The sequence below is a fragment of the Notamacropus eugenii genome, chromosome X (genome assembly GCF_028372415.1).
Source record: "Notamacropus eugenii isolate mMacEug1 chromosome X, mMacEug1.pri_v2, whole genome shotgun sequence".
Classification (NCBI taxonomy): Eukaryota; Metazoa; Chordata; class Mammalia; order Diprotodontia; family Macropodidae; genus Notamacropus; species Notamacropus eugenii.
Window position 1 is genome coordinate 95,244,749 of NC_092879.1, and position 24,137 is coordinate 95,268,885.

General features: G+C 43.8%; 2 protein-coding genes across 4 annotated transcripts in view; one reads left to right on the forward strand and one right to left on the reverse strand.

Annotated features, from left to right (window-relative positions):
* The window catches only part of PLS3 (plastin 3), a 93,417-nt gene that overhangs the window by 50,893 nt on the left and 18,387 nt on the right, over positions 1-24,137 (reverse strand). The window lies entirely within an intron of this gene.
* Positions 8,779-13,913, forward strand: LOC140515633 (uncharacterized). The gene is made up of 2 exons (XM_072626434.1): positions 8,779-13,433; positions 13,755-13,913. Exons 1-2 carry the CDS (start codon positions 8,870-8,872, stop codon positions 13,820-13,822), a joined length of 4,632 nt encoding a protein of 1,543 aa, XP_072482535.1. The 5' UTR covers positions 8,779-8,869; the 3' UTR covers positions 13,823-13,913.

Sequence of the window (24,137 nt, forward strand, 5' to 3'; positions counted from 1 at the left end):
ACTGCCTGGCCCAGCAAGATCACACTGGGTGGGCCTGCTACCGATCAAGAGAAAAGCAAGGTCACCACTGGGAAGTGAAACTGCCCAAGGTTCAATGGCGCATCCATGGCGCGTGCTCCCCAAAGACAGTGCTCTCGGGCTTGTCCCACACAATGGCTGAGTACTGGACGTGGAAGCTGGAGGACTAACTAGCGGTGCCTGGGCCAGTGGGCCTTATTTTTCCTGTTGGTAAAATGGGGCTACAACCTGTGGGTCCTGCCAGAGTTGTTGTGAGAATTCAAATGAGATAATATCGTGTGTATGTCAAGTGTTTTGTAAACTTTAAGTTACAATATATATAAATGCAAATTGGGCAGCCAGGTGGCTCAGTGGATAGAGCACTGGGCTGGCAGTCAGGAGGATCTGAGTTCAAATCTCGTTTCAGACACTTCAAAGCCCTGGGCAAGTCACTTCACCCTGTTTGCCTCAGTTTCCTCATCTGTCAAATGACTTGGAGAAGGAAATGGCAAACCACTCCAGTATCTTTGCCAAGAAAACCCTAAATGGGATCAAGAAGAGCCAGACATAACTGAGAAATGACCGAGCAACATAAAGGCAAATGGTTCTTTTGGTACCGTATTCTGCTCTTAGAGAGAGGTCCTCTCTCCTGCTGTCGAACTTGGCCAACCAGAGCCTGGTGTGAGGTAATGGGAAAAACCCTGGGCTTGGGTTTCAAGCCCCAGGCCTTCCCTCTTGTTATAGTAAAATGGAGTTGGGCATTTAGTACATGTTTTTGCGTCAGTAGGCAGCACCGTAGTAGAACGCTGGGCTTGTAGTCAGAAAGACCTGAGTTCAAGTGTAGTCTCAGATACCTGTAATTACTGTGTGACTCTGAATAAGTCACTTCACCTTGGTCTGCCTCAGTTTCCTCACCTGTAAAATGGAGGTGATACCAGTACCTACTTCCCAGGATTATTAAGGGAAAGCAAAACAGAGATTTGTAATGTGCTTGGCCCAGTACCTGGCACATAGTTCTTGTTCCTTTCTCCTGCTTCTGGCTCTAAACCTTTGATCTTGTTCCATCCTTGACAGCTATTACAGAAGTTCTCCCAAATGCTTAACATGCCAAAATTATAGGGATTACTGGTTATTTTAGCTTATTTTGAAGTGGAAGGCAGTCCTTAGTAATCTAACATTTATCCAATTGCATGCATCACTACCGATTCCCAGTGGATTCTAAGTCACTTTGTAACCTGCATTCGTCATTTCATGTGCCAATCAAAGCCTCTGCTGTAGACATGAAGCCAGGACTCTCCTAATGCAGCATAAACCTTTCTTACACAGAGGGCAGCAAAGTAACATTATCTCATGGAACAATGCGCTTTAATATTATAACCGTTACATTGTTATTATTTAAAGTGAGCAGTCCTGGACAAAGCTGACAAAAAAAACAAGCTTCAATTGCCAAAATCATAAATTTCAAATGAAAAGCTAACCTGCAAGCAGGAGAACCGCAAGCAGGTGGACTCTGTGGCACCAACAAGGAGTGAAGGAAGAGCTAGGTCTTCCAGCAGTCACACCACCATCTGCCCACACCTAGAAAGCCAAGCTGAAAAGCCAACCTTCTTCCCACTGCCACTGGAGCCAGAATAGGACCCCATCAGTTCCCTCAAGACTGGAACCCCAAAGAGCCCTTCTGACGGAGGGCTTCTCCCCCACCCTACATTAAACAGCTACAACCTATAGACCTAGTGGAAAGCTTAAAAAGTCACCAAGGAACTTGCTTATTTTAGAACGTTAAGGAGCCAGATTCTCCCCAATGTCCAAGCCACTCCAGAAGAACTCTTGCTATCTGAACCAGGGCCTTCGGAGGGCCGGTGGGGATTGAGTTTCTGTTAAAGGTAATACACAATAAGAAAGAAATAGCCTGACAATGGCAAAGAGCCCCTCCTTCCACTTTTTCCCTCCTCGCCCCTCAAAGAGGCAGTGAGGTACAGTGGAAAGGTGCCTGGCTCTGGAGTCAGAAATCCTGGGTTCCAATCCCACTTTTGATACAAGTCACAACCTTCCTTTCCTGGGTTTCAGCTCCTTCAACTCTAAAATTAAGGAGCTGGACAACATGCTCCTGGGATCCTCTGAGCTCTGGACCCAGCATTCAAAGATCCTAAAACAAATCTGTACCCTCAAGGAGCTCATACTCTGTCACCAGCTACAATCTGCCATTTAAATGGATACCTAATAGTTACTCCTAGGAGGACCTCCAGTTTCTTCCTCCTTCCCCCTCTACCCTCACCTGCTCTGGGGGCTCAGCTAAGTCATCATTAAAGTCCCTCCCAACCTCCCTCTTCTAATAAGAGCCAACACTGACAGAGCCCTTGACCTGCTTTATATGTCATCTCCTTTGATCCTAGCAACACAGGAGGTGAGGGAGGTACTATTATAGCCTTCATTTGATGCAAGGGGAAACTGAGGCTCAAAGGGTCCAGGCTCGCATAGCTAGTCAATGACTGAGGCTAGTTTTGAATTTAGACCTTCCTCACTCCCTCTGCCCCTCCTGTCAGAGAGTACTGAACTCCAAATCAACCCCATTCTAGCAAAAAAAAAAAAAAAAAAAAAGGGACCAGACTTGGGCTTGGGAAACTGGGGTTTCACACTCACTTCCAGCCACTGACTGGAACAATTCAGAGTTCTTGTTGCAGTTTTTCCTATGTACAGACTCTGGAATGATCCCCTTATTTTATCTACTTCATCAGGGGGCATAGTGAGCCAGACAAAATAAGGATGATGACAAGGATGGTGGAAAATCGAACGAAAGTTACAGTATTATGACAGGACTATGCTGTCCCCTCGGAACCACTTTTTTAAAAATTTTTTAATTTAATTTATTTTATTTTTAAAATTATTTTATTTGTTTTCAGTGTTCTACAATCACTTCCATATAGCTTACATTTTTTCCCCTCCCTCCCTGGAGGTGCAGTCTTATATAGGTTCTTATATAGGTTCTACAGATCCACTTTTTAAGAGGTCAAAGGGCACCTTTCCTTGGAAGGAAGGGAATGTGGGGCCAGAATGTTGCATATACTGCCCAAATGTGGCCATCTGTTTTCCTTAACTGTTTTTCTATGTTTTGAAGGAAGGCTCACTACTTAGGAAAGGGAGGGGGTGGAGAATCAGAGGTGAGGGGGATATTTGGAAATAATGTAAAAACAAAAGGCATTAATTTTTAAAAATAGTAGAGGAGTTGGGGCAGCGAGTTGGCACCATAGTGGAAAGAGTGCTGGGCCTGAAGTTAGGAAGACCCGAGTTCAAAAATCCCAGCCTCAGCAGCTTCCTAGCTGTGTGATCCCAGCCAAGTCCACTCCAGTAGTTTTACCAAGAAAACCCCAGTGGCGCCCCAGAGAGTATGATACAACTGGAAAAAGACTGAACAAGAGATCTCTTTTGTGTCCCCTAGAGGGGATCTAGTCCCAGCTCCTTTGTTTTTCAAGATGGGGAAAGGGAAGGAGAGAGGGAGCTCAGATCCACAGGTAAGTGACTTAATCAAGGTCCCACAAGGAGTTCAGCCACAGTCAGGGTTCAAACACGGCACTTTCTCTACTATAACATGCTTCCTTTCTGGATTCCCAAGATCTCAATTTGAATCCCCTTTTAGCCTGTGGTGCCAAGGAGCAAGCCCTTCCTCCATCCTGGGCCTCGGAGCACTTCTCTATAACCTAAGGGGGTTGGACCAGATGAAAGGACCTTTCCAACTCTTCTCTTATAACCCTGAGTTTGAGTTGTCATACACCGAAAATTGGGTTACTATCTTGACACCACTGTCTAATCACCATTAACACACATACCTTTCCTCTACTTTCCTTTTTTTAATTTATTCAGCTAATTACACCTGGAAATAAAGGCCGAATGAGCTAGACCATACTAAAAGGAGCGTGGCAGCCGGAAACAGAACTGTCTTTAAGTGTCCCTTTGGTGTTGTAGTTCTTTGGTTGTTTTTAATTCTGTTGGATTCTTTGTAACCTCATTTAAGGTTTTCTTGGCAAAAATACCAGAGTGGCTTGCCATTTCCTTCTCCAACTCATTTTACAGGTAAGGAAACTGAGGCAGACAGGGTTAAGTGATTTCCCTGGGGTCACACAGCTAGCCGCACCTGAATTCATGTCTTCCTGACTCCAGGCCCAGCCTAGCTGTCCCTGTGACATCAGTTTAGTCCATAACATTATCACCCCCCTAGAGACTCAGTTTCTTCAGCTGGAAAACAGAATAATGCCTGCCCCTTGCCCTGACTAGACAGCCCTCAGGAAAGCTATGGAGCTCCAGCCAGCTTCTGTCTCACTACTGAGATTTGGGAATCTTCTGCTTAGAGCACCACCCTCTGCAGGGTGCCCAGTTCCCCTTGGCAAAGTGCATCAAGTTGGGGCGGGGGGGGGGGGTTCACTGGGGCATTCGGAGTCAGGAAGACCATCCTCTATCTCCTCATCTATAAAATGAAGCTAAGAATGAATACCTGTCTTACCTACTTCCCAGGGCCATTGTTGTGGTACAACTGAAAGGACCTTAAAGGCACTGGCATCAAACCTCCTTACTTAAGGATCACCCAGGCTGGGTGACTGCCAAGGCAGGATTGGAACCCAGGTCCCCTTGCCTCCAAAGCCAGGGCACTTTCCACTGTCATCATCATCACCGTTGTAATAACAATAGTATTCCATAGTCCGCTGTGGTTTACAAAGTATTTTACAAAATGCATTTGATTGGATCTTCTCTATAACCCTGAGAGATGCTATTACTATCCCCATTTTCCAGAATAGACTACACGGGCTGCCACTGGGCAAACTCTCAAGCCCTCTGGGAGGGTCTGTTCTCATTCAAGTCAAGTTTAAGTGTGAATCCTTCCAAAATCTGATCAACATGCTGGCCAACCGTACTTCCAAAGACTCCCTGGATAGAGTGAAGCTAATTTTCTTCTCTTTGGGGGAAATAAGTTTTGCATGACTATACAGATATGGAATGGGCTTTGTTTTTCTTGCCTTCTCAATGGGTGGGTGAGGGAGAGAATTTAGAACTGAAAATAAAATTGAACTTTAAACAAAACAAAACCAAAAACAAAAAAGCTCTCTTCACTTGAGCTTTGAATGAAGCCATTTAAGGACCAGAAACATTTAGGGAGCAGCCATTAGAGCATGGGGGGAAGGAGCTAAGGATGATATAACGGGAATGAGTATGTGATGCTGTGGCCCTGGGGCTCAGGGGCAGTAAAAGGAATAGAACCCCACAGAGAAATGGGTCTGAGCAGAGAAAGGGAAATGCTCAAGTAAGGAGTTAACTATGTATCATTTGCCTTTTTTGGGCCTCAGTTTCCTCCTCCATAAAATGAGAGGGATAGACTAGATAAATGGTTTGATCCCTCTCTGGGCCTTTATTAAAAGAAAGATCTTTTTGTTATAGCAAAAGAAAAAAAAACAAACTAGAAGTTAAGGGAGTGTCCACAAACTAGGGAACAGGTAAACAAATTATGGTGGATGAAGGTACTTAGTAAGAAATAAGGAATGGATAGTTTCAGAAAAACTGGAAGGATCCTACAGAATGTGATACAGTGAAGTGGACAGACCCAGGAGAACACACATTCTCCAACACAGCCAATGTGGGAATTTGTCTTGCTTGGCTACCTGTATTTGAGGCAAGGCCTGTGCTTTTCTTTCCAAAGTGGGAGAGGGGAAGTTGGGAAGGAGAAGGCAACTAGGGAGATGGTAGCCCCTCCTCCCAAAAGAAAAAAGTCAATGAAGCATTTTTTTTTACTGCAAAGAAAACAGAAGGAATCACAGATATGAAGGATGGCTCTGAAAGCGACGTGCTGAATTTACCTATATGTTCTTTAAAAAGCACACTGTTCATGATAGAAATTGTCATGCCTGATCCTCTGGCCAAAGCACTCTTCTTATCTTATGTTTGCTAAGATCATTTTTAAAATGAACACAAATAAATGAAATGAGGGGGTTGGATTGGGTCAAGTGGCAAATTCAGGCAAGACTTCCAGGGTGGAACCAGATTCAAATGTTAATGGGAAATGTTTAACAAATAAAATACAATCCACCTAGATAAAGCTAATGTATGGTTTTCTAAGTCAATATGCAGGTGGCAGGGATCTATTTCTATTTGGGTTCTACATCACTGGATTAGGGGCAGCTAGGTGGTGCAGTGGATAGCGCACCAGTGCAGGAGTCAGGAGGACTCAAGTTTCACCTCAGACACTTGATACTCACTAGCTGTGTGACCTTGGGCAAGTCACTTAGCCCCAATGGCCTCATCCTGGGTCATCTCCAGTTATCCTGATGAATATCTGGTCACTGGATTCAGATGGCTGTGGAGAAGAAGGAGGCTGGTGACCTACCCAGCCCTCCCTCCCTCAAAACAAAGTCAAGTGTGAGTCATGTCATTATTTCTCTGATGGCATGGTCTTCTTTGGGCAATGAAGGATGAACACGCACACATCACTAGACTAGAAGGACCTCTGAGGTTCCCTCCAGCTGGAATCCATGATCTTTATGAAGCAAGATGGCTTTGGAGTAAGAAAGTGTCCTTCCAATGCACCAGGGGAACAAAACCTGATCCTTTGCATTCAGGCTGATCTAGGCTGACTTCCTGACCCCATCACCCCAGGAGATGTCTTCCTGAATTGGTTTCCCAGTAATGGTGAGGACATATAAAGACAGTTCCCCATGCTGACCTGGTTTCCCTTGACACCTATGGCCAACTTAAGGAACTATCAAAATGGGTATGAACTCATCTTCCCCCTCTATTCTTTGTACCCCTTCCTCCACTTACTTCCTGGCTATGTCCTTCCCAAAGTCCAGTAAGCAAAGTAGGCCCAACCAAGCCTTCTCAACTGGGGATGCACCCAAAGTCTGAGTCCTCATGAAAGAAGTTGTCACATCCCATCAGCCAAGGTCACTAACCTTGAGCTGAAAATGGGATTGGGGGGTGGGGTGAGGGGAGCTGGATTCATTTAGGTAGGGCATGGAGTAAGGAGACACAATTACAGATAGCTTTCATGCCTTTACGAATCCTAACACACCATTCTGGAGTACAGAAACCTCTAGAAAATATCAAATCTGTTTGGTGTTCCTATTATCTGAACAGAAAGCAAGTGCGCTTAAAACTAAACCAAAATTATGAGGACACACCCTGTCGGCTGATTACAGTCCAAGCCCAGAAGTCTAACATCTGAGTCTTCTACCCTGTGTTTTCATGTACCCGAGTCTCTGGGTGTTGTTTTTTTTCTTTTAGACTTATGCTAATGAGTCACTCACTCCCTAGCGGTTTTCAATCTCCAAAAATAAAACATTATTTCAAGTGACCTCAAAAAAAATGTAATGTTGTTGAGAACCAAGGGGCAACAAGCCCGGGTGTGGTAGAAAGGATTAGGAAGTCTGAAGGCCTGGTTCGAATTCTTAACCTGTAGCTAACTGCTAGATGACCCTGTGCTGATCCCTTTCCCCTTTCTGGGCTTCAATTACCACTTGTATCAAATACAGGAGCTGTCCTACATGACTTCAGGGTTCCTTTCAGCTCAGAATCCTAAGAGATGAGGCTTCAAGTTCCTGCACTGATTTTTATTAGCTTCCTCACTGTAATTGTCATTCCCCCCATCCGCACCCTTACCTCAGTTTCTTCCTGTGTAAAATAAAGGAGTTAAACTAGATGCGCTCTAAAGTCCAGTCATGGATTTGTGTTCCTGTGAGACAAAGTTTCACACATCCTAGACCCAGGGTATCTCACTAACTTCTCCGGACCTCATTGTTACCCACTATAAAATTAAGGGAAAGAAGTAAATGATCTCTAGTTTATAAATATGTGATCCCATGAGGCCTAGGGTTCAAATGTTTACAATGACAGGTGTTGACTATATGACTTTAGCCAAGTCATTTCCTCCTCTTAATATCAAGTTTTCCCATCTGTCAAGGGAGGGAGTTAGCTGATTCCTAAGATCTTTTCCACCTCAAAACCTATGATCTTATGTGCCCCCCACACACACGTGGGAACCTTCAGCACTTTTAATACACAAGAAAAATCTGATTAGCATGAATAATAGGCTTAAGTATTCATCCCACTTTTTTTTCCCCTCAAAAATCATTATTAGAAGGTAAAGAGAATGCAAGGGTTTCTGCGTATGGAAGGAGTCAGACCTCTTGTGTAAGGGCGGGCTGGCACGGCAAAGTACCACCCAAACTGGGCTGGCCAGCACAGTGGGGTGCCCCACAAGCTAAGAGGTTGCTCCGCAAGATGGCGACAACCAGAACACCACTGGGCGGGAGAATGAAAACGAGATGGAACTTGAGAACGAGATCAGGCGGGAGAATGAGACTACGCACCACAACGAGACTACGCTCCAGAACGAGACGACGCGCCAGACCGAGATGACGCGCCAGACCGAGACGACGCGCCACAACGAGACAACGCTCCAGAACGAGACGACGCGCCACAACGAGACGACGCTCCAGAACGAGACGACGCACCACAACGAGACGACGCTCCAGAACGAGACGACGCGCCACAACGAGACAACGCTCCAGAACGAGACGACGCGCCAGACCGAGAACGAGGTGGCGGTTGAGCAGTCGAGGTCTAGGTGAGCTTTACCTCAAGAGATTGTCTCAGGGTCCCCGCTCTCCCCAGGGCCTCAGAATCTACACCTGCTGAGAGCCCAGGGGCCACAGCCCAAGCCCACTTCAGAGGCTTGACTAACCTGAGGGTGCTGACTTGGGGCCTACAGTGATCTGGGCAGCTTGTTCAAGAATGGTGGAGGGGCCTGCTAGAGGGCACGGGATCCCGCGAGAGTTTGCGTGATCACGAGATTACGGAAAGGTGAGGCGTCTGTGAGAGAGCCGCTTCCACCATGGCGGAACGCGACGACATTTCTGGTGATGGCTACCGTGAAAGTGACATCCCGACAGGTAGGCCACCCCCCAAAAGATCCCCAGCAGGAGAAACAGCAGCCCTTTCTGGGAAAACCCAAGTCCCTAACGAGGACACTAGCGATCTTTCTCAAAACATCATCTGCTCAACCAAGCCAAGTACCCCTACTGTAAAAAGCCCTACCTGTCTTTGCAAAACCCCACATATGCAGAAGTCAGAGAGAAAGATTAAGGTTAAGGTAGAAATAGAGGGGGAAGGCTCCCCGCCTTCAAAGAAACTACTTTTTGATTATCTTTTCTTTCGTCACCACACGGAGGAGGCAGTAGTCTCCAAAGTCGCTTCTCCAGCACGAAATATGCCACTATATCAGGTTTTTCCTCCAGACCAGGCTCCCTGCAGGTCTGATTTTCTGATGGAGGACAAGTCAGCCCATCCATCAGTCCACAAGGCACTTGGTCCTTTCCCTTCCTCTTACCCTTTCCTACAGAGAGACAAGCCAATTTATCAACTTTCTCCTACACAGAAGATGCCACACAGTAAGTCTCTTGATTTTCTGCTTGATAACAAATGTGCTGGTGCATTTTATTCTAGCCAGGCACAAATGCCACTATCTCAATTCCTTTCCCTATTGAGAAAGAAGCCAATTTATCAACTTTCTCCTACACAGAAGATGCCATACAATAAGTCTTTTGCTTGCCTGCTTGATAGCAAATCTGCTGGTAAGTCTTCTTCCAGCCAGGTACAAGGGCCACTACCCTCTGATTCTTCTGTATTGGGAAAGAAGCCAGGCTCTAAGCTTTCTCCTAAAGCACAGACACCACACAGCCAGTCTTCTGTTTGCCTGTTTGATGATGGCCCAGCTGACTTTTCTTTTGACCTATTCGAAGGGTCAGTACCCTCTCACTCTCCTCTATTGGGAAAGAAGCCAGGCTGTAGCCTTTCTCCTAAAGCACAGACACCACACAGCCAGTCTTCTGTTTGCCTGTTTGATGATGGCCCAGCTGACTTTTCGTTTGACCTATTCGATGGGTCAGTACCCTCTCACTCTCCTCTATTGGGAAAGAAGCCAGGCTGTAGCCTTTCTCCTAAAGCACAGACACCACACAGCCAGTCTTCTCTCTGCCTGTTTGATGATGGCCCAGCTGACTTTTCGTTTGACCTATTCGATGGGTCAGTACCCTCTCACTCTCCTCTATTTGGAAAGAAGCCAGGCTCTAGCCTTTCTTCTAAAGCACAGACACGTCACCACCAGTCTCCTGTTCGCCTGTTTGATGATGGCCCAGCTGACTTTTCTTTTGACCTATTCGACGGGTCAAAACCACCCTCAGAGTCTTCTCCCTGGGTAAAGCAACTGGGCTCTGAATTTCCTCCTGCAGCAGCGACACCACACCGCCACCCTTTTGATGATGATAACAATGACAAGAACTCAGCTGGTGTATCATCTTCTAGCCGAGCCCAACAGATACGACTCTTTGAGTTTCCTTCGTTGGGAAAGAAACCAGACCGGAAGTTTTCTTGTTCTCAATCTTCTCCTACAGATAAAACACCATACGGGTCTCGGGATCTGTTTGAGGACCAGCCACCCAGCACATCTAGCCAGGTACAAAGCTCACGACTCTCTGAGACCCCTCTCATGTTGAGAAGCAAGCCAATTGCTGACATTTCTCCTGCAGTGCTGCACTCATACAATCAGAGTCTAGAAACACTGTTTAAGGGCAAGTCTACCTGGGAGCTGCCTTCATTTCAGCAAGTCCTAAGACTTAGCAGCACTGCTTCTCCAGTGGGAAAGCCGAGCTCTGAGATTTATCCTTTCTCCAAGGTACAAGGCAAGTCTTTGGATCACCCATCTGACAACAGTTCAGCCTATAAGTCTTCTGCTTCAAGGGTCCCCAAGGTGGTATCCCCTGAATCTTCTCAAGTGGGAAAGATGCCACTTTATAAATTTTCTCCTCCACAGCAACCTTTCAAGTCTTGTAGGTCCCGTAAGTCTCGGTTTCAAAACAAGTCATCCAGTGCGTTTTCTTCCAAGGTCCACAAGGCAGCAGTTTCTGACTCTCGTTCTAAAGTAAGAAAGAAGTCAGTATATGATTATTCACCTTCAACAATACTGGCAATGCCATCCCAGAAGGCTTTTGAATTCATGTTCGATTTGCCTTCTTACCAAGTCAGTGACAAAGAAATCTCAGATCCTCCTTCTTCATCAGGAAAGAAGCCAGTTTTTGAGTCTTCTGCTATCCAGGAACAGGCAAGGCCAAGATCCTCATCTTGCAATCTCCAAACAGAGTATGAGGAAACCCATGATTACACTTCATTCTCATACAAGAGGTCAGAAGTCTCTGAATCTTCTTCACCGGGAAAAAAAGCACTCTCTGCTGCTGCTGCTGCTTCTCCTCTGTCTTCTTCCACCACGGAGACACCACCATATCCTAAGTGTCTCCGTTTCATGTTTGAAAGTAAGGCATCATGTGGGTATTATAGCAAAGTCCAAGGGAAACCACCCTCTGAGTCTCCTCTGTTGGAGAAGAAGCCAAGTTTTGAATACCAGTCTCTTGATTTACTGTTTGACGACGAGTCAATCTCACAGTCTTCGTCAGTTCGCAATATACCATCCCCCCCCATACCTCTAATGGGAAAGCTACCCTCTGAGTTTTCTGGTTCCCATGTGCAAAAGATGCCACACCACAAGTCTTCAGATTTCCCATCTGAAGGCAGTTCAGCCTACAAAGCTTTTGCTGCAGCAGTTCCTACAAGTACTCCAGTGAGAAAGCTAGCCTCTGAATTTTCTGGTTCCCGTGTACAAAAGATGCCGCACCACAAGTCTTCAGATTTCCCGTCTGAGGGCAGTTCAGCCTACAAAGCTTTTGCTGCAGCAGTTCCTACGACAAGTACTCCAGTGGGAAAGCTAGCCTCTGAGTTTTCTGGTTCCCGTGTGCAAAAGATGCCACACCACAAGTCTTCAGATTTCCCATCTGAAGGCAGTTCAGCCTACAAAGCTTTTGCTGCAGCAGTTCCTACAACAAGTACTCCAGTGGGAAAGCTAGCCTCTGAGTTTTCTGGTTCCCACGTGCAAAAGATGCCACACCACAAGTCTTCAGATTTCCCATCTGAAGGCAGTTCAGCCTACAAAGCTTTTGCTGCAGCAGTTCCTACGACAAGTACTCCAGTGAGAAAGCTAGCCTCTGAATTTTCTGGTTCCCGTGTACAAAAGATGCCACACCACAAGTCTTCAGATTTCCCGTCTGAGGGCAGTTCAGCCTACAAAGCTTTTGCTGCAGCAGTTCCTACGACAAGTACTCCAGTGGGAAAGCTAGCCTCTGAGTTTTCTGGTTCCCATGTGCAAAAGATGCCACACCACAAGTCTTCAGATTTCCCATCTGAAGGCAGTTCAGCCTACAAAGCTTTTGCTGCAGCAGTTCCTACAACAAGTACTCCAGTGAAAAAGCTAGCCTCTGAATTTTCTGGTTCCCGTGTACAAAAGATGCCACACCACAAGTCTTCAGATTTCCCGTCTGAGGGCAGTTCAGCCTACAAAGTTTTTGCTGCAGCAGTGCCTAGAACAAGTACTCCAGTGGGAAAGCTAGCCTCTGAGTCTTCTGGTTCCCGTGTACAAAAGATGCCACACCACAAGTCTTCAGATTTCCCGTCTGAGGGCAGTTCAGCCTACAAAGCTTTTGCTGCAGCAGTCCCTAGGACAAGTACTCCAGTGAGAAAGCCAGCCTCTGAGTTTTCTGGTTCCCATGTGCAAAAAAAGATGCCACACCACAAGTCTTCAGATTTCCCGTCTGAGGGCAGTTCAGCCTACAAAGCTTTTGCTGCAGCAGTCCCTAAGACGAGTACTCCAGTGGGAAAGCTAGCCTCTGAGTTTTCTGGTTCCCGTGTGCAAAAGATGCCACACCACAAGTCTTCAGATTTCCCATCTGAGGGCAGTTCAGCCTACAAAGCTTTTGCTGCAGCAGTCCCTAAGACGAGTACTCCAGTGGGAAAGCTAGCCTCTGAGTTTTCTGGTTCCCATGTGCAAAAAAAGATGCCACACCACAAGTCTTCAGATTTCCCGTCTGACGGCAGTTCAGCCTACAAAACTTCTGCTACAGCAGTCCCTAGGACAAGTACTCCAGTGAGAAAGCTAGCCTCTGAGTTTCCTGGTTCCCATGTGCAAAAGATGCCACACCACAAGTCTCCAGATTTCTTGTCTGAAGAGCGGTTTTATGCCTCTTATTCACTATGCCCTAAGATGCTCCCTAGATCATCTTCATCAGTAAGGAAAAAGCGATCCTCTGAATATGTTTCAGCTCCAAAAAGTCTATTTTGTGAATCTCCTCTTTCCCGGGACCAGAAGAAGCTAGTCTCTGAATCTTCTTTCCCAGCTGAAAAGCCAGTTGCTGAGTCTTTTATTTCCCAGGTCCGTTATCCTTCTTGGAAACAGAGGATGCAGAGGGTTGAGTCTCTTCCTTCCCAGGGCTCAGAGAAGCAAATGTTGAAGTTTTCCTTATCCCCGATGCCAAGGAAACCTGCCGCTGAAGTGATTCCTCCCCAGGAGCCAGATGGTAAGTAACCCCAGCTCCCACCCACCCCATGCCTCGTCCATAGAGAAGCTAGTTTTTTAAAATTAATTTCATTATGTTTGTAATTAGCAAGCATTTTTTCCCTATTTTCCACCTCAAAGAGAACAAAAAGAAAACCTTCAAAAAATATTCATAGTCAAGTGAAGCTAATTCCATGACGTGCTATGTCCAAAACTGTATGTCTCATTCTGCATTTTTAATCTGTCAGGAAGTGCTTTGATCTTTGGTTCCCCAGAGAAGCTAGTCTTTGTGATTCCCTCCCCAACCTTAAATAAGCCATTCTCCAAATTTGTTTCTTCCCAGATGATGATGAGGATGGTGACGATGACAGTGATGAGGAAAATGACACGATGACAACAACGGGAGAATAAGAAGCTAATGTGTAAGCCGTCCCTCCGAAGTGAAAAGAAGACAGTCTGAATAATCTCCTCCCCAGCTGCTGATGAAACATGTCAAGGAATCTGCCCAGGAAGCAGCAGCAAGTCAATGAATATTCCCTCCCTGCAACTTAGTTTAAATGCATGCATTTCAGCATACAAAATGCAACCTTGCAATTAGTCTCAATTTCTGGAAGGCTTGGTTGCCTGTTTTACCTCCTCCCCATTGAGGCATTTTTCCCATTAGAGATCTCTTAAGTCTAGATTTGAGTCTGCTTGTTCTGCTTTGTTCACTTTACCCTATTTCATAACAGGTTTTTCAGAATTCTTGGGAGTTCTTTTATTTGTTCTTAATTGAACCGCAGTACCAAATGAAGCCTCAATTTCTTCAACCATTCCCCTCTTCCACGGGAAATTTCAGTTCCTTCACTTTTGGCGGGGGGGAGGGGGGGGGAGGCATTGTATTTTGCTTTGTTTTGAATCTTTCTGGAACGGGAACAGACATGTTCCAGTAATGAATGGATCTCTGAAAATCTGAACACATAGCTCTTTTTTCATTTTTTAATAAACCTTTTTCAGGGTTTATTTCTCAGCAATGGAATTATCTGGTCTAAAAGGGGATTGGAGGAAGGGGAATTTTTTCCTGCCAACTGCCAGGTTACTCTCCAAAAAATTTAAGTTTCCATGAGGATTCTTTCTTACGCATTTTCTCCTTTTAGAATTGTAATCAACCTATACTGTGTTCTGCTTTTTTTCCACTATGCCTTATTTCATAATTTTTTTCATATTTCTTTATGGTTCTCATACTTATTCTTAATTGCATAGTAGTATCAAATGAGTATGCCACAATTTATTCACCCATTCCCCTTCTCCATTGGAAATTGCAGTTGTTTGCAGATTTTTTTGGTTTTTGGGTTTTGTAGCCCAAATAATGCAGCTCTGAAAATATAACAGATGGTTCTTTTTTGTTCTTTTGAAAAAATCTTTTCAGGGTTTATTTCCCAATAATGGAATTATTTCATCAAAAGGCATGAGCAGGGAGGAGGGAAGGGTAATTTGTTTCTGCCCACTGCCAAGTTGCTCTCCAAAAAATATCTACCCGTTTATAATTTGACCAGCAATGACTATCGATGTGTTCTCCATAACTGCCTGCCGGGTGTGAATTTCATTGCTTCTGTTTGGTTTTGCCAGTATGATGCTCGTGAAGTTGTACCTCAGTTTTAAATTGCAACTCTTCAAAGTTAAGTATTTAAAAAGTAAGAATTCCTGTTTCCTCTTGAGAACTATCTGTTCATCTTTTTATTTTACATTTATTTATTATGTGGCATGTTTTCCATTAAAAATAGTTACAATGTTATTTCCCTTTGCATCTTGTCTTATTTCTTACATCACTCATCACAGGAGAGTTCTAGCTGTCATGCTAGAACATCGCATATACGTTCTGTTCTATAGTTGGCTTTCCAGCTCATTGTGGGGATTGCTTTATTCAAGATTTTTAAGTGAATTTGTACAAGTGACCACCTATCCCATTACCTTGTTCTTCTGGACCCCACTCAGAAATAGGGATGAAGCCCACCAGAGGGTCAGGGTCCCTCACAGCATAAAAGGTAAAAGGCTGGAGACAGAATCCAGGGTCCAAATCAGAGAACCAGAAAATTATATTGTTAGAAGGACAAGTGAAGAGATATGTTCTAGGCAGGTCAAAGATTCAGATACCAGGAAAAGAGAGCTCAAATTCCAGAATTCAAGATCATTTGCAGCACTCAGCATCACTTGTGTGTTATTTGATGTCATGCTTAGGTGGGAGATGCTAGTAACTGCCTTCTAAATTCACCTAAATGAGAGTTTCAGTTGGACAGCTCCCCAGGGCTACTAGTAACATCTCAAAGTAGGAGTAATAAGTTAACCTGCTTAGGGAGAAGTCCTGTGTCTCCACAAACCTTTTTAATGGTATTTTATCCCCTTCCACCTTACTCCTCCATTATGAAATGTGGTCATTTAATCTAAAGCACTTGTTTAAGATCCAGGGACAGACTTTTCCTCCCCAAATGTACCCCTTCCTCTTCTTTGGAAAGCTGTTTGACTCACCCTGCTTCCCAACCTTTGATCTTCTGGAGCCTTCTTTAAAATTTCTAAATATGTACTTGGTGGGGGAAAGGGGAGATTAGATCGATCCCTGAGTAACAGCAGTTGATGGGAACACTGAAGTATAAGCCAGAGGTGGGCAGCGAGAGGAGGAAATGAGAAACTCAAGTCTTAGAGCTACCTTCCAAGACTGGCGAAAGAACTGTGATCTACGCACTCATAGAAGATAGTGCTACAATTGTTTATGCTTTGAAAAGGTAACCATAAGGTATGGCTGTACAAGAGAAACAAAAAAAGAGAGAAAGGAACCTGGAGAGAGAGGAAGGGAAGAGACCAAACTCCATGAGGGTTTCGTATGAAGTGTACCACACATGGTACTTTTAAAATGTTTCAACTTTCAGGGATGTGCATGGCACAATCTCTACGAGCCCCAGGAGGTGAGGCATATAGCAGAGGCCTCCCCCATCATACCCCCTGAGATATTATAGATCCTCTTCCTGCCATCTAAGAAGAGAACTTGACCAATCTCTTTCTGAGAATGACCACAATAGTACTGTGACATCCCTGACATCACAACAGTGTTAAAAAAAAAAAAAAGGCAGTGTGAAGTCAAAGAAATTGACTATATTCAATGGACACCAAAGTAGTACACAAAACAATTCCAATCAGTTTGGAATGCCAGAGGGAACTCTGGACCATGTAACATGCTTGCTTTCTGTCGCACTCAGTTGTTTCTTTCCCTAGTTGGGTAAGTTATAACCAGCCAAACTGATCCAGGGCGTTGTGTCCAGGCTCAGGCAGGGAAGAGAATTGTAATCCCCTTATTAGGTCCCCATGAACAAGAACATGAATGCTTCCTCCTGTATCACAACTGCCTTCTTTGTGATAGTACTGTCATACCTGATCTGATTGGCTGACTACTTTTGGACTCCAAAAAGTAAGGAGTTCAGAGTAAGTATTCTCCAAGTCTACCGTTGGACCTAAAAGGGCACAGGGGATATGGAAATTTAAGGGTCCACCCTATGGCCAGTGCTTAAGGTCTATCAAAATGACAACAACAGTATAATTCATTAATTAGCCTAAGAATTTTTCAACTGCCAAAGGAGCATTTTTTTTGCTTGAATCATGTGACTTAAGAGGCACAAAACACTGAGTAATAGATTGTATGGCAATGTATAATTCAAGTCACTAGAAGGGAAGAGAAGGGGTCATTTAAGAAGAGTAGAAGTGAAACATTTATTTACATGAGTCCAAGCTCAAAATCCAGAAAAAAACCAAATTTAATTAACTTATATTTTGAGGACATGTTTGGCCTTCGTCTAATTCATATGATCTAGAGTGGGAGGAGACTTTTAAAATCACCTTCAGGATGAGGCAGTCAAGGCTCTGAGAGTTATCCAAGGTCACTCAGAGCCACTAACAGAAAAAATGAACCCTAATCAAACTTTGAACTCCAAATCCAGGGCTCTTTCCATCACAGCTCACAATGTGGTCAAAACCCAAGTTTTGAACTTGAAATCAATGCGATTCAAGGAGTTTAACCAGAAAAGGAAAAAGAGACATAGGACAGCTATAGCTAACAGGGATGGGTAGATCAATCACGTAAGCATTTTCTGAGGATGAGGGAGGCAGTAGGGGAGAAGCAGCTAGTAAACAAGGAGAGATCAAGGTAAGTTTCTTAGCAGAAAGAGTGGTGGAAGAGGGGAGCCATAGGAGGAGGATTTATTGTTGTTCAGTCATCTTCAGTTGTGATCCTGTTTGGGGTTTTCTTGGCAAAGATAATAGAGTGGTTTGCAATTTCCTTCCCCAGCTCATTTTACAAGTGAGGAAACTGAGGCAGAAAGGGGGAAATGACTTGTCCAGAGTCACACAGCTAAGAAGTATCAAGCCAGATTTGAGCTCATTCTTCCTGACTCCAAACTCAATGCTCTATCCACTGAGCTGCTTAAATAAAGTACAGAACTTATAAAATACTTAGGTATCTATCTACCGAGACATACGAAGAAATGATGACTACAGTTACAAACCACTCCTAACAGAAATACAAACCTAACTGGAGCACGCTATTAAGTGCTCATGGGTAGGACAAGCCAATAAAATAAAAATGACAATACTCCCTTACAGAGCTTGAAAAAAATAATGAAATTCATTTGGAAGAACAAAAGATCTAGAATCTCAAGGGAAATAATGAATGGGAAGGAAAGGGGCCTAGCAGTACCAGATCTCCACCTATGCTACAAAACAGTTAAGAAAGAGAGAAGTGGATCAGTGAGACGGTTTAATCACACAACATAAATAAACACAGAAGCCTAGTGTTGGATTAGCCCAAAGAGTCCAGCTATTTTGAGGATAAGAACTCAGTATTTAACAAAAACTGCTGGGAAAACTAGGTGGCAATCTGGTTGAAAGTCTGGTTAGACCAACATCTACCACAGTACCAAAATGACTTGGATCTAAGTGTTAATATCATCAACAAATCAGAGAAGCAAGAAAGAAATTCCTCTAAATACATGGATAGGGAAATTGCTCCATTACCAAATAAGGGACAGTTAAGGTTCATAGATTTCCAAGCTACGTAAAGAACTGTTTCAGATTTACAAGAATAAGAGTCATTCCCCTACAGACAGTCAAAAGGATATGAACAAGAAATTTTGAAATGAAACCCAAGCTACCATCAGTCATGTGAAATTTTTTTTTTCCAAATTGATTATGGCTGGAGAAATGCGAATTAAGGGAATCCTAACCCTACCTCACACTCATCAAATTTGTTGAAGTTGACAAAAACATAAAAAATAAAAAGGAAATGACAAATGTTGGAGGGGTTATGGGAAAATAGACATGTTAATGGACTCTTGGTAGAACTGTGAAATGATCCAGCCATGCTAAAAACAATTTGGAACTCTCTTCTAAAAGTTACTAAACTAATCTAGGGGCAGCTAGGTGGTACAGTGGATAGAGCACCAGTGCAGGAGTCAGGAGGACCTGAGTTCAAATCTCACCTCAGACATTTGACACTCACTAGCTATGTGACCTTGGGCAAGTCACTTAACCCCAATGGCCTCATCCTGGGTCATCTCCAGTCATCCTGATGAATATCTGGTCACTGGATTCAGATGGCTCTGGAGAAGAAGTGAGGCTTGGTGACCTGCACAGCCCTCCCTCACTCAAAACAAAGTCAAGTGCAAGTCATGTCATTATTTCTCCGATGGCATGGTCTTCTTTGGAAATGAAGGGCGAACACACTAAACTAATCATACCTACCTTCAATCAAGTGATTTCATTAGCAGATCTATACCCCAAAGTAACCAAAGAAAAAAATCCATATGTACAAAAATATTTATAGCAGCTTATTTTTTATAGTAGTAAAGAACTGGAAATCAAGGGGGTACCGATATATTGGGGAGGGGTTGGACAAGCTATCCTATAGCAATGTAATGGAATACTAGTGTGCCATAATAAATGACAAAGGGACAGTTTCAGAGAAGTCTGGAAAGGCCTGTATGAACTGATACAGAGTGAAATAAACTAAACCAGGAGAACAATATATACAATAATAACATGGTAAAGACAACTTTGAAAGACTTAAGGACTTGGACGATGGATGACTAACCATCATTCCAGAGGACCAACTATGAGGCGTGCTATACCTAACCCTCTCCTGACAGAGAGGTGACAGCCTCAGGGAGCAGAATAACACTTTTGTAGACACCACAAATGCAAGATTTTGTTTTATTTGGCAGGAATTTGTTTTGTTTTGCTTGACTAGGCCTGTTACAAGGGTTTTGTTCTTCTTTATTGCTGAATTGGGGAGAGGGAAAGGTAGGAAGGAGAGAAAAGAATTTTTTTTAAAGAAGAGGTAGCATTCAGGTAAGCAAAAGTTAAGTATGATAACAATAATGAGGAAGGGGGATGATAGGAATAATAATAACAATAATATCATAATTGTCATTAAAACCTGGGTTGGGGTCATGCGGTTAAAAGGACAACTTAAAAAAAAAGCTATTTGATATCTAAAATTATTTCTCAGATATTCAGTCATTTTTTTCTTTTCCAATGAATCTTTGGAAATGTCCTATTTCCATATGATAATGGGGCTTTTTGTTTGCGATAATGTAAGAAGTAGGGGAAAGCGTTTACTCTTAGAGATTCAAATACTGCTTCTGTCACTGTCTGTATGAATTTAGGGAAATCAACTTATGTCTCTGAGCCTCAGTTTATTCCTCTGTAAAATGAGGTTGGACTCGATCTATGAGGTCCCTTCCAGCCATACAAACATCTTGTGACACTACGATCTCTTTCTTCAGAAGCTGAAAATTGAGGTATTGTCCTATTAACATGGCATTTGGGGGAGTAAAAATCAGAACTGCTGACTTGAAAATTCATTCATTTAACAGACAATGCCCTGCGTCAAGCAGGACATTGTGGGAAAACACAAAGACATTTAAGACAAGATCCCTGCCCTCCAAGAGTTTGCAGACTACAGATATATTTACACACACATGTACACATGCACACATATGCTCACACATGTACACACATGCACACACATAGACACATAAGCTCACACTAGTGCACACATGCACACACATGTACATGCACAAACAAACACACACACACACACACAGCTCCCAAGGGTATTCATGCAGTCAGAAAGAGCTCAGCAAGTTGCCAATCACTCTAGTGGCACTCTGAAAGGAAAGAAAGCAGGAAGAGGCAAGAGAGCAGGGCATTCATGACTCCTCTATAAAAGGCATATACAGGCATGGCCTGACATCCTGTTCCATGACAGGAACCATCATGTCATCTCCTTTGAGTCAGTGCTTAGTCCAATGAGGAGAACTAGGAGCTAAGGCATCTGTCTCCAACAAGGACAGCCTATATTCAAACTCCAGAGAGGGAAAAAACCTCCACAACCTGTGAGCGATCTGCAGACGGAGGAGGCCATCACACCTGCAAAAGCTCCCAGAACCAGGTACCAGTCAGCCTTAACAACTGTTTAGCAAAGGAATGCAAAGTATTTCAGAAGGTCAACTAGAAACAGAGAAAAGTTACTGGGGCAAAATCTGCTTCCAGTCCCTCTCTTTCTTGGCCTTTGCTACTATTGCCCTTCTTCCTGCCCTTGTTCCTGCCTTGGGACCAAAGAGCTATCTGGGAGGTTGGTGGGACAACATAATAAGCGTTCCCCTTTGAAATGCAGTTATTGGGAGCAAGAGGTAACATGAGACACATCATTAATACGTTATCCATTTCTCCTTATTAGAGGCTACCTGTATTTTCTGCTTTATGGCTTCTCCTGAAAAGTTCAGAAAATCATAGGATTTAAAGCTTAGAGATCTAGTCTAACTGCCTCCCATCTTACAGATGGCTAAAATCAGGCCCAAAGAGAGTTGTCCACGGTCACAAGAGTCACAAGTAATAGCTAAGATTTAACCCAAATCTAATGACTTCCAAATCTAATGTTGTCTCTCCCCCATACCATGTTATGAGTCAGAGTATGTCTAGAATCATATTTTCACATATATGTCTTCATATTTTTGAAAATGTGCTCCCACCATCACCCAAAGGAAATTCCACCCCCTACTACCACACCATAAATGAATATCACTCTTGCAAACAGTGTTGGGAAAAGAGCACAAGATGAGGGATTACAAGTAGAGCACTTGAAGGTTTGTTTCTCTAACACCCCAAGTTGAATGTACTGTTGTTTTTAATGAACATTATGTTATTTGTCAACTGGCATAAAAAATGATCATTTCAGAGGCTCTTCTGCCAAACTTCTGTTGGTACCAAAAGATTCTACCACTACAGAAAAGTTTGAGAACTCTGGGAGGTTAAGGTGCTATTACTCCCACCTTACAGATGAGGAAACAGAGGCTGAAATCAAGAGACTTGGCCAGAGTCACAAAGCTAATAGCTATAACAAGGCAGAATTGGATGCTACGTGTTTCTGACTCACTCTGCTCCCCCAAGCTGCTTCTCATGAACTTGAGATATGCTAACAACAACAACATTTATGTAGTGCTTACGATGTGCCACGCATTGTGCTAACTACTTTACAATTTTTCTCATTTGATCCTCACAACAACATTGGGAAGTAGGTGCTATCATTATTATTTTTTTCCTAATTTTACAGATGAGGAAACTGAGGCAAGCAGGCCCAAGGTCAGACAGTTTCTGAGGCTAAATTTGAACTTATAACTTCCTGATTTCATGGATAGGCATGCTATCCATTCCAGGGTCACCTAGTGGTGATGAGGCAGGTAGTACAAATAGCGTTATTCTCATGTGACAGGTGAGGAAACTGAGGCACAGGTCAGAGTACTACATTTACATTTAGTGCACTTCTCACTATGCCTCAATGCCTTCTTAAAGATTAGGTCCTCAAATGATCTATCATCCAGCTGTCAAAAGAAACCTGCAAAGGCCTAGGTCAGACCATATTATAACCCGCTCGAAAAGCTTCAGGGACTCCATATTGTCTCTGGGAACTCTGGCAAAGATACAAACTCCTTCAGACTTCTCTTCACATTACTCCCATTTGGGTACCCACTGGGTACCCCCCACTGTGCATTTGTTTAGGCAGCCTACAATTCCAGGAATACAATCTCTCTCCTCATCAATTTGCATAATCCTGGTCTTCCTTTAAGACTCAGTTCTTCCACATAACCTTCCTTGATATCCCTTCCAGTTGCTCAGTTTCAAAACCACCGAGTCATCCTCAAATCCATTCTCTCTTGCCTTACCCCCAAATCAGTTGCTGAGTCTTGTTTATTGTACCTCCAGTAAGACATAACGCTAGTGCAAGACTTCATCACCTCAAGTCACAGCTTCCTATTTATTGGGTCTCCCTGCCTGAAGCTTGTCTCCTGTCCCTCCATTCTCCACTCAGGGGCCAAGAGACCTTCTTCAAGGACTCTGGAGCAGTCATGAAGCAGGCTACCCCCCTGGTGACAGAGAGGAGAAGGTAAAGATGAGGCACACGGTTTTAGACATGACCAGTGCAGGGATTTGGGTTGGATTCTGCCTATTTGGTGAAAGCATTGTTTTTCTTTTTTTTCCTCAATGAGGGGTGAGGGAAGGTGAAAAAGAGAAAGGGTAGGAAGGGGGGAGAGGGGGAGAGGGAGGGAGAGAGCGAGAGGGAGGGAGAGAGCGAGAGCGAGAGCGAGAGAGAGAGCGAGAGAGAGAGCGTGAGAGAGAGCGTGAGAGAGAGCGAGAGCGCCAAGCTACATGTTGATTCTGTTATAAGTTGAAAAAGAAAATGCTACATAGTAGAAATTTATTGCTTTGTGTACAATCACTTCCCACTGTTCTATAATGTGCACAGAAATGCTCATTTAATTTGGAGTTTGCAAAATCAGAATTTTTATTAAAAAGGGAAAAGAGAAAATGGAGATGATAATAATGCTGGACACTGTGCTAAGGGCTTTCCAAATATCACCTCATTTGATCCTCACAGCAACCCTGGGAGGTAGGTGCTAATATCATCCTCATTTTGCAGTTGAGGAAACTGAGACCAACAGAGGGTAAGTGACTTGCCCAGAGTCACATAGCTAGTTTGTATATCACACAGAATTTGAACTCTGGTATTCCTTACTACAGGCCTCATACTCAATTTACTGCACCAGGGGTATCAAACTCAGCTAGAAAAGGATCACTATGGGCAGCATATTGACTTAGAAAACCAGGAATTAACATTATCTATGTTGCATTGTATTTTAATTTATTTTGTTAACTATTTCCCAATCACATTTTAGCTGCACTATGGAGTTTGAGGAGGGTGGGAGGGAGTGAAACTTAAGCCAGTTTGAACACAATAGCATCCAATAGTGGTAAGAAAAATTGAGAGCTCCTCTCCTCTCCTCTCATTAACTCTCTTGCCCTCTTTCCCTCCCCCTTCTCCTTCTCTCTCCTGAAATTTATTAATATTTTTTAATTTTTAATTAATATTAATTATAAATTGATTTGTTTGGACAAAGACACTTCTAAATTGACAGCCAAAGCCTCGAATTGCCACCCCACAAGCAGATTCCCAAATGCAGTGATTCCAACAGCCTGGGCATGTGGCTTCCCACCCCCACTTGGGCAGGTCTCTCATTCTTCACAGAAAGAAGGACATGCTCAAACTTTGCCAGTCCAAGGCAACCGGCTCTGCCCAGCTGGATTTGAATTCTGGCGCATTCTGGAGTGGCCTGTAGCCAGAGGCCTTCAGCCTTTTCTTCCCTGC

What these genes read in the sequence shown, in the direction of transcription:
- LOC140515633 (XM_072626434.1), top strand. Translation starts at nt 8,870, where the DNA reads ATGGCGGAACGCGACGACATTTCTGGTGATGGCTACCGTGAAAGTGAC. An exon ending in TCCTCCCCAGGAGCCAGATG is followed by an intron (nt 13,434 to 13,754) that starts GTAAGTAACCCC and finishes GTTTCTTCCCAG; the next exon opens with ATGATGATGAGGATGGTGAC.